At 39.2% G+C, this 10,632-nt stretch overlaps 1 protein-coding gene across 1 annotated transcript; it reads right to left on the reverse strand.

Annotated features, from left to right (window-relative positions):
- Positions 1-82: 82 nt before the first annotated feature.
- Positions 83-9,063, reverse strand: LOC118332332 (chondroitin sulfate synthase 3-like). The gene is made up of 3 exons (XM_035667563.1): positions 7,904-9,063; positions 5,212-5,495; positions 83-3,112 (listed from the first exon to the last, which is right to left on the reverse strand). Exons 1-3 carry the CDS (start codon positions 8,478-8,480, stop codon positions 1,541-1,543), a joined length of 2,433 nt encoding a protein of 810 aa, XP_035523456.1. The 5' UTR covers positions 8,481-9,063; the 3' UTR covers positions 83-1,540.
- Between the last annotated feature and the right edge of the window lie 1,569 nt (positions 9,064-10,632).

A 10,632-nucleotide genomic window follows, 5' to 3' on the forward strand; every position in this document is an offset into this window, starting at 1 on the left:
GGCTCTAGATAGGGTCTTTCACGTTTTTTGTTTTTTTCTGCAACTTTAGCTTACCACCAAAGTTTCTCCTACAGACTTAGAAGCATTAACAGTATATATAATGGACAGAGCTTCTGGGTCTGTAAAGTGAAGCCAACGCAGAAGTGTCAACCAGTATGGTCCCATTTAGAGTAAAATAGACTATAAAACAGGGTATGCCTTTGGGCGTGGCTAACTTGTGACTGACAAGTCATTCTCAGTGAGTACCCCAAGCTTGAGGCTTCAAAACAGTACTCCACAATCCAATAGGTTACGTCACGATAGGTTTACACTTGCTTGGAAGGCGAGCGGTTGTTCATTTGGTTATAATCTGCAACTTCACCACTAGATGCCACCAAAGCCTACACTGCTCCTATAAGCAAATGTCATAATCATAATAACTATGATATGCCTTGTAAACATTCTATTAGCTGTCCTCTGACAGTAGTAAACTGCTGCATCCCCATGGTTTGGCATGAATAAAAACAAGGCAAACACATACCCCAGGTAGGGGAGAAAACAACTGGATTTGAGAGTGGAAATTAGAGAAACAGCTGGACAACAACCTAAATAATCTTAGCACAGTAGCACAACAGGAATCATCTTGGAAGGGACACTATCTACACAGCCTTATCTTCAGGTCTGCAGGAAGGGATTTCTAAAAAAATCACCTGGGGATTATGGCAGATTAAGGTAGCAAATTAAAGCAGACTAACTCCCTCGCTATGACTCTCTCACTCTCACACACACGCACAGATTGTGTAACGCAGCAGACGATACCACATTCCAGTATTAAATGGTTAAATGAGTTGCAAGCAGTGATTCTGCTGCATACTGAAACCATAAACACATTCAAACTTGGGTATAACCTTTAACGTCCTTATGATTCCACTATATATTTTCCTTGGTTTCATTTCCTGTCATGTTTACAAATTACTTGAAATCACCTTTAACATATTTAGATTAATATAGCTTGCTCTTTGAGTGATTTGTTTAAATTCCAACACTTGGGACGCCCCAAAGTAGCCTTGTTGTCTATACATGTCTAAAAACGACACTGGTAAAGAATTAGAATTGACCCAAACCCTAAGGAACCACAATAAAAGGTCCCAAACCTCTATATTTGCATAATTTGCACTGTAACTAATAAATCAACTAATCTGTAATGCTAGAGTGAACAGTACAATGTCCAATGTACCAACTAACAGCCAATTTATATTAACTCAGTGGTTTTCCAAGATGGTTTGGGACTGGATAAGGTAGTAGACACCTCCAACAAATTTGGTGCAGCAATCCTGGACTCAGTTCTGTTCTGTACCATTTCCTCTGGATCTGAGTTTACCTGCTGTCACATCAGTCAGGATTTGGGTCTTTTCCATTTTGGATAGGATAGTATTGGGTCCTTTTTGGATCAAATTTTCAAGACCTCTGATCTGCAGTCACACTACAAAAGTCCATCACTGTCTGCATTCAAGCAGAACTGAGGTAAACTTGCATGGAGGAGTCCATTATGGCTGGAATGTCAGGATGAAGTTCTGTTGTACCCTCCCTCTATGTGTTTTTCCAGCCACAGCTCTGCTAACTGCATTGTTGATGCAAACGTACTTGCTCTTGAGCCAAGGCACATTTTGTGTTGCTTCTGCTCTAGACTTGCGTTGCAGTAGACAGGGTGATACATGTGGACAATTCCTGGTTCTTGACTGCGCAACACGTTTAAACCGGAGTTAATAACTTTTGTGAACAAGTCTACGTCTTCCAATCCCCAGCCTAGGATTGAGGTGTCAAAACCTCCAGCTTTTAGTAAATCACTCTTGAAAACACAAGTGATTCCAAAGCCGTAATCTCGCCAGAAACCACTTTTCTTGGTGAGCACAAAATTGTTTTCTCTTGGGGCCTTCTCTGAATAAACTATCTTGGGGTTGTACTGACTAAAGACAACAGGAAAATAGACCTGTCTCCCTTGGACAGTATTGTCTCTGCAGCGTTGCAAGGCATCACCATTAAAGATAAGATCAACATCGCAGAAGAAGAGTAGAGTGTTGTTATCAAGCTGTGAGGAGCCCAGCTCCAGAGCCAGTCCTCGTGAAAAGTTGCCTGTCATGGGGATTACAGACAGGTCAGCTTTAGGATACTTCCTGTAGTAGTCTTTAATTAACTGAGTGTGTCTTCCTCTGTCTTGATTGCTTTCATTGTCCACCAGAATGACGGAGAGCTTAACATTTTGTTTGGGTATCAAACACACTTTCTCAAAGTTCTCCATAAAGCGGACAAAGGTGTCATAGCGACGAGACAGCGGGACAAGGATGTTGACCTTTCTCTGGCTTTGCTCCCATATTTCCCTGGTTGATTCATAGACCTGGAAAGGTGACAAGAACCTCAGAGAGTTGGATAGGAAAGACAGGGATTGGGATTCAGAGTTGATGGCAGCCACAAGTTCAGCCACATCTAACTCTTCGGTTTCAGTAAAGAAGGGTCTACTAAAGGACTGCTGAAGGTAAGCGTGCCGCCTCACAGGTACCGTTATTTTGCGTCCCTTATGTTTCTTATACAGGAGGAGTAAGTCTAAGATGTATTCTGCACCATGCATTGGATCCACCCTGTAGTAGCCATACTGAATCTTTTTAAAGTCAATTACACGGCCACGTGTTTTCGAATTCTCATTAATCATTTCCATGACCTGGAGTATAATGTCTTCTAGTGCAGTCCGAAACAAGTTCCCAAGGTTTTGTCGGGCTATCTTGTTCTCAACAGCAGAATATATATGGCGGCCAGTCAGGAAATCCCACTCAATGACATCGTTTCTCTCATTGGGTTGAAAGAGCATGTATGAAGGTGGGGAACCCAGCTGTTGGTCCTCCCACAGTACTTCTGAGTCACTGAGGTAACTCATGATCAGGCCTTCGCGGTGGAGCAGGATGGTGCGGTAACGAAGCCTTGAGATCTCACGGCTCAGCATGAAGCTGTGGAGCCGATACTGGTAGGCAGGCTTTTTGTTGGGGTGGAGTGTAATGGCGTTGTGGATCTTGCTACTCTGAAGTTCTTCAATGAAACCTTTCTTGTTGTGTTCATAGTTCTCATAGAAGAGCTGCTGCATCTGTGGAAAGAGTTGCAACACCAGGATAAGAGCATGGATGAAGTACCAGTACAAACAACACTCAGCTTCACTTTGATCAAACCAGACTAACTGCTTTCAAACAAAATGTTCTTTTTTATTTCAGATTTACTTCAAATGAGCTTAAAAGGTCCAGTGTGTAACATTTAGGAGGATCTATTGGCAGAAATTGATTATAACATTCAAAGGTATGTTTTAATAAGTGTATAATGATAATAACAATTGTTGTGTTTTCGTTACCTTAGTTTTTACCTTAGCTTTTGTCTACAGAGGGAGCGGGAGTTCTCTTCTATAGAGTCCGCGCATGTTCAACTGCCAATGTTTTTACAGTAGCCAGTCAGGCAAACCAAACACTGGCTGACTATTGACTGATATTATTATTATACGTTTAGTAAACTAAATGTTGTATGCTAGATTTGGAGTTTGTACACGAAAGTAGTTCCCCCTGGCGATATTAGAGTATTTTCTGATTCTGATCTGATCTAAGATTCTTTTTATTATGTATTAGTTATTATTCAAGTATTATTATTGGCTACATTATCTGCTTGTCGCTGCTCGCTGTCACCCGATCGGCTGCTGCTGTCATCGTCATCAGTCTTTTTTCATATCGTCATCGATCATTTACTATAATAGTAAAGTATGTTTTGTTGCTACGGTTGCTTGCTGTACATCTGTCTGTCCCTCTCTCTGTTTCTCTCCTCTCTCTCTCTCCCTCCCCCAACCCAAACTGGGGTCAAGCAGATGACCACCCAACCATAGAGCCGAAGGTAAACTGTCCTAGGTTTGCCTCTTAAAGGCGTTTTCCTTTCCCCGTCGCCCAAGTCTTGCTCATGGTGGATAAACTGTTGGGTCTTCTGTAAATGACTAAGGAGTTCGGTCCTAGACCTCTGCTCCAATGAAAAGTTCTTGAGAAATTCCTGTTATGAAATGGCGCTATATTCAAATAAATTGAATTAATTGGAATTGAATTGAGCTATAGGGACTTTTGCATTTTTCACGCCCACCGTAGGTTCTCCTATGCGCTTGGAACGGGAGGGTGAGGCGGAGGCAATCAGCAACTACACTGCTAGATTCCAATACATCCTACTCACTGGACCTTTAAGTAGCTGTGTTTTGCAGTCAGTCATATGCCACCGGCATTGGTTTTGGATTTGTTTTTGTGTTGCACATACAAGTGGATATTAGAAAGGAAAGATTGTTTTGTTCTCACCTTGGCTAATGTAGACTGTGAAATGGCCTCAGCCTGATGTGATTCTAGTTCTGATGACCCAAATATGCATCTAATTTGACTAAATATAGGGTTGCACAATTAATCGAAATCACAATATGGCCAAGTGCAATATGCAAATCAATGGAAGTTGTAGTTTTTTGAAAAAGGTAAAATGTGTGACAGCTTTATAATGTACTGCACAAAGTACTGTAGTACTGCAGAGATATCTTGGCCTACAAATCTTGTTCTCCAGATTTAAGAAAAGACGTGTATTTGGTAAAAACACAATTCACATTCATCATGATTTTTATTGAGTAAATCTGTAATAGAAAAATGATCATTCCCACACTAATTGTGAATCATATCACTATAACAATATCAAAATAATCGTAATATAATGTTTTTACCAAATCGTGCAGCCCTAACTGAATATGCTCACAGGTTTTTGCCATAGCTTACTAGCTAATGAACAAGCAATTAATACCTGTCACATAAGCATATGTAATAATTATTGACTGTTAACATTACAATGGGAAACGATCTTAGAGATTTTGCAGAAGATGCCTGTCATGAAGCCTAATATCTTCTCCTAGTCCATATCAACCACTCCACAGGCCATAAAACTGAACAAAGCTCCTGATATAAAGTGGAATGACTTGGTTGTCTATCAATTGTCTATGTTTGTTTTAATAATGTCTCTCGCTAAATCAGTTCGGAAAGCAGTATTTCTTTTGGATATTATACGTACATGTAAGAAATTTATACCTGAATTCACACAGTAATGATCAAATTCCCCCACTGCCACTAAATATAGACTCAGTGACATTTTAGGAACCTGAAAGAACAGGAAGCAGACTGACTCAATCCATACCTCGTAAGACCACACACACTGTGTTCCTCCAAAGCGTCGCACACAGCGGCCCACTTCCACATCCTCGTGGGTGGTGTACATCTCTCTCAGACAGGTACTGATGTGAGGGACCATCCTGCGTAGCACCTCTCTACTGAAGATCATCCCGGGGCCTCCCATACAGAAGTTCTCTCCGGGCTCTAGGGCCAATTTGCCCAGCTCTTCAGCCATGCCCAGGCCTGTCTGGCCCAGGTAAAGGGGCTTGCTGCTGTTCAGTGACCGCAGAAACAACTCCAGCTTCTCACCTGGCAGAGGGTGAGGTGGGATAAATTAGATGCATGGCTGGTTAAGGTTAAAAATGTTACTTTGCTCAGTATAAACATCCCAACATAAAAAAATATATTGATAAAGCAAGCCAAACTTATTATATTCAGCAGTGTGTAATGGTCAAAAGAAAATACAGTATATACAAAAAATATATATATTTATTTATTTATTGTTTATTTTTATTTATTGCAAACACGGACTTAACATAATTTCTTGCATTGTATCGGAGAACTTTATCTTCTGTCTCAGGCTCTAAAAATAAAATCAGCCACACAAAAGGTTCCCTTCCTAAAACAAAGCTCAGGTTTCTTACAATCATTCATCCAGAAAAACTCATCAGAAATTAAGGGCAATTTACTAAAAAAAGTAGCCCATAATTCATATATATTTATAACTGTGCACACAGAGATCATTGTCATGATTTGGATCTTAAAGCTTAGTTCTGAACATCATTTCTATTAATTATAATAACATTGTCCTAACTTAAATGGAGTTCACCCAAAAATAAAAACTACATATTTTGTCTCTTGCCTGTAGTGCTATTTATATATTCTAGATGGTTTTACTTAGTTGCAGAGTTTATCTATTTTCTGAGATACTGGCCTTCCCTTCTATATAATGGAATCTGATCGGCTTGTGGTGCTCAAAGTGCCAAAAATATACATTTGAAAAACTCAACAGCAATTTCTCTTTCTAGAAATCACAATCAGATTACTCAAGAAAATCCACAGACCTTGTTTTGAGCAGTTTCATGTAGGAACTATTTTCTTTGCACCGAACTTTCTCAGTGGTGCTAGGTAAGCTAGCCAACGTCACAGCTTAGCCGAGGAGGATAGTGATACGTAGAAAGAAAACAGTTCACATATTTCTACATTTTGTTGCTTTGAGCACCACAAGTGCCATCTGTTCCATTACACTGGAGAGAAGGTAGATATCTCCCAACTCAGCAGGTGACACCAAACCAATCTAGATGAATAAACAGCACTACAGGAAAGTGAAAAAATATGTATTTAAATAATTAAAAACATATGTGAATTTGGGGTGAACTGTCCCTTTAACTATGTGCTGAGATCTGGGAACACAACAACATGACTTGAAACAAAACAGTAGTTTTGGAAGAGTAAAACCATATATTGTATTACTAAAAAATATTGTAGTCTCTCTGTGAGTGGCTGGTCAAATGTGAACTTTCACTAGTCATTTGGCTGGTGGGAAAAAAAAGTTAATTTTGCAGTTTTTAATGTTTCAGTCATTTAGTTTAACACATTCTGGAATAAGCAGAGTTTTAATTTGGACACAGGATCCTTCTACAACACAGGCAATAAAGATACACTGTAGAAGCAAAGGAAGGGTTTCGGGCACTACTTCACCTCCTTCCAATGTGCATGGAGATCCAACCCATCACATCTAATATCATATGTTCTGACAATAGCAACGTAATATCTCCTCATAAATGTTTTTATTTTTATTTTTTTAAAACAATACATTTGGACTATGGGAATCACTGTGCCTCGTGAACTTAACTTTAGAAAGCTGTAGGAATGTAATGCCGCAAGACAGTTAAAGATGCAGTAGGTAACTTTTATAAAAATATATTTTGTCATATTTATTGAAACTTTCACTATATCCTGACAGTAATTCATGAGACAGATAATAATCTCACAATATATCTTTACATAGAAAACATATTTTGTAGATATTTGTCTGAGAAATAAAGGAATATTTTATATTCTTTATCTTCATAGTTTGTCTTTAACGTCATTTTTGTTATAGAAGATTGTGAGAAAATCACTCTGTATCATGAATAATATTGAATTGTGAGTTGAATGTATGGTTAACAGTGTCAGGCAGTAACTAATTACTAGTAATAATATTAGTGATAATATAACTTTCCACAGTAACTGTTGGTGTCACTAATTACAAATACATTTCAGTAACAATATTAGTGTTACGCCTCCAAAATAATTAGTTACAATACTACTTTTGTTGTAACCCCCTATTGATCTGAAATCCAACAATCCAATCACATCCTTGGATTCCTTTTTGGAATCGTGGAGGAAATTAGTTTGGAAGATGGAAACACTGACATTCATCAGCTGGAAATATCCAATTACTTTGATTTTAACAAACAAAACTGGAGTTTAATCGTCGTAAGTCTGAATTTTGGGAAGAAAGGACACAGTTGCCAAAAAGTAATACTAAAAATAGTAGTGTAACTAACTACTGTTGGCAGGGAGTACTAAGTAATATAATACTATTACTTTTGAAAACAGTACTGAGTAATGAGTAATCAATTATTTTTTTTGAGTAACTAGCCCAAAAAACAGTGTAATATTAGACTGTATTTTTGTCGCACACACACTCGAGCCATTCACAGAATAATCACCTCTTATATAAACATCATCATCTGCCCGCATGAACCACTCGTATTTATCCAAGTAGTGGTCGTGGATGTATTTCAGCATCATGAATGACTTCTTCTGTGGCGGGTAGGAGTCGTCCACACCTGCAAGGGAAACCACCGGGACGGGTACGGGTAGGTAGACGCTGCCAGAACCGGCGCTCGAGAAGAACTCCACCTTCCCGGGAATGGAACTCACCCAGGTCTTGTACGCGGCCATGGCGCGAGATCGCAGATATTTCTTCGCCGTCATCACGCCGACATAGAGGAAACGGTTCGGTCTGCTTACGGGTCTCCCGGTATCTCCGCTACTGTTCCTCGTGCTGGATACCCTGTCCTCCTCCTGACCGAACTGCGGGCTGTCCAGGTCTTTGGCCGCCGCGGTGTTGCCGAGGATGTCAGGACCTTTACCGACGGAGGAGTCACCGTAGTACAAACACACGGGAGATTTCTTCCGTTTACTCTCCAGAACCTGAGGTACAATAAGCCAAGAGGATACGGTGAATCCGAGAAAGACGCCGAAAATCACGGTCGTCCACGGTCTCCTTGATTTCAGAGCCATAGCTCGACGTTTGACGGTCAGGGTAGGGTTACCCTGAGGAAGAGTTCAGCTCTGCGGTGAACGAGTATGAATGCTACCGTTGTCTGAGGAGGTGCTGACGTGTATCCAACATCTCTGTAGAGCATTATCCCGCTCGCTGTGGAAAAATACACTTTCCACCTCTGATAGGATAATTCACCGGGCTAAAAACACATCTGTCCCCCCCAGAACAGTCGTCCCATCCTCCAGGCTCGCATGTCCCATTTGAAACTGCATCTCAAACCGTACCAGGGTACAAATAGTGTCCATTCCGTCTCAAAGCCGCGTTGAATCTTTCAAATGTCCCGACTCCAGAGTGGTGTCTAACTGTCTTTTTATTAGTATCCATAGTCTTCTGGATAGTCCTTCCCTCTGTGCATTTCTAAAATGTAAATGTAGCTAATATGTCAAACACGTCAGTGTCTTCTTCGTTGTTCAGATAGCTAGAGTTAGCTCACTTTAACGACTCACCGTCAAGTTTAATGGTTGTTCTAATGCCAGCTGCACAGTGTCTTATTAACGTGTCTCTATATCAGGAACAGGTAACATGACATTAATACATCTGTGTTCCGTTATCAAGAGCAAGAAGACTTCCAGTCGGGCTTTTTTTTTGTTTTTTCAGAATAAAAGCGTAATAGTTACATTTATAGTACTCAAGAAGTGAAACGCCTTCATTTTCGTACAAGGGCCAGTCAGTTCAAAACTCAATCAAATATGAAGTATTTTTAAGATATTACGTAATAATAATTGTTCTTTTAATAATTTTAATAATTAATAATACATCTCTCAGCAGGGCGTTCGTGCCTTTATTTTGAAGTCCAATTATCCACAAGCAGCCCTTTTTGTTTTGTTTTGTGTCTAATGTAAAAGGAGACTTCCAGAATAAAAGCTTCCTCCCCTTTTTCTTTCTCAAAAATAGACAAATAGATGAGAACTGTCTTAAATCAAGTCGGAGAAACCTACATTTAATCAGTAACTTGTTCATTTCTATACCAGCAGCAACAATTGCGGACCGATCTTTTCAGAATAAACTGTTATGATTAATAATTAATCTTACCGCAGGAAATAATGTTTTTTTCTTTCACAAAACAGAAAAATAGATTTGTGTACGAATCTATCACTGAACCTTTGCTTAAAAAGTAGGCAACTACTGATTATTTGCAACTCATCTATATCAATTTGTATCAAAAGTACGTTTCCAATTTTAGACAAAAATAAGCAATAAACACAAGACTGCAAACACCCAAATGTCAAGGATAAGACCCAACAAAACTAAAAACATTTTTTTTTTTTAGTTTCTCATTACATACAGGAAATAATGAGAATAGCAATAAAATAATACTTCATCCTTCCACTTAAATACAATGTAGATTTTGAAAGTGGTGGGAGGTAACTTGGATTTAACTGTATGCTTATTTTGATCAGTCTGCAGCTTGTTTTTGATGAGTTGTGGAGAACTTCTATACCAGCAGGTGGCAGCAGAGTCAAAGTGTTGTACTTTCAGCAGGGCTACTTTCCAGCCCAGGATTTGAGTCTTTTGACAGATTTTGCTGAATGGTTCCACTGCCATGACTTCTCCTGTTTACATTATACACTGTATACATTATTGTCAAACCTATGGTTGAGCTCTGTATTTTTGGTCATTCATGGTTTCAGGTTGTAGGTTGTCCTCTTTACAAATAGATGTTATTTTGTATGAAGTGTTGCTTGTGCAAAGCTATTCTTAAAACTTTAAAATATGAGCAGAAGTCTGGTCTAGGGTGGACTGAAAAATCACAGTTTAAACCTGTTCAATCACTGAGTAGAAGGCAGAGGGCTGAAAGAAAAACAGGTTCCCAAAATATTTAGAGCCCAGTGGCACCATTGTGGTTCAGTAATGATCTATGGTCGCTTACACTTTTCGGGACTGGAAAACAAATTCAAAATCGAAGGGTATTTTATTTAAATGGAGGTTTTAATCATTTAATTGTTAATACATTTGGTGTCTGAATTACACTATTTTTAGTCAATACTGAAGGAAAGAATCACTTTTGAATGATCATGTACCTTTACTAAAAAAAACTAAAATCCGAAAAGGATGGCCACAGTTTTCGTAAAAGAAGGGACAAGTCATTAGTAAGAATAATGGTCCCAG

The sequence above is a fragment of the Morone saxatilis genome, unplaced genomic scaffold, assembly GCF_004916995.1.
Source record: "Morone saxatilis isolate NCDOM2014 unplaced genomic scaffold, NCSU_SB_2.0 Contig21, whole genome shotgun sequence".
NCBI lineage: Eukaryota > Metazoa > Chordata > Actinopteri > Moronidae > Morone > Morone saxatilis.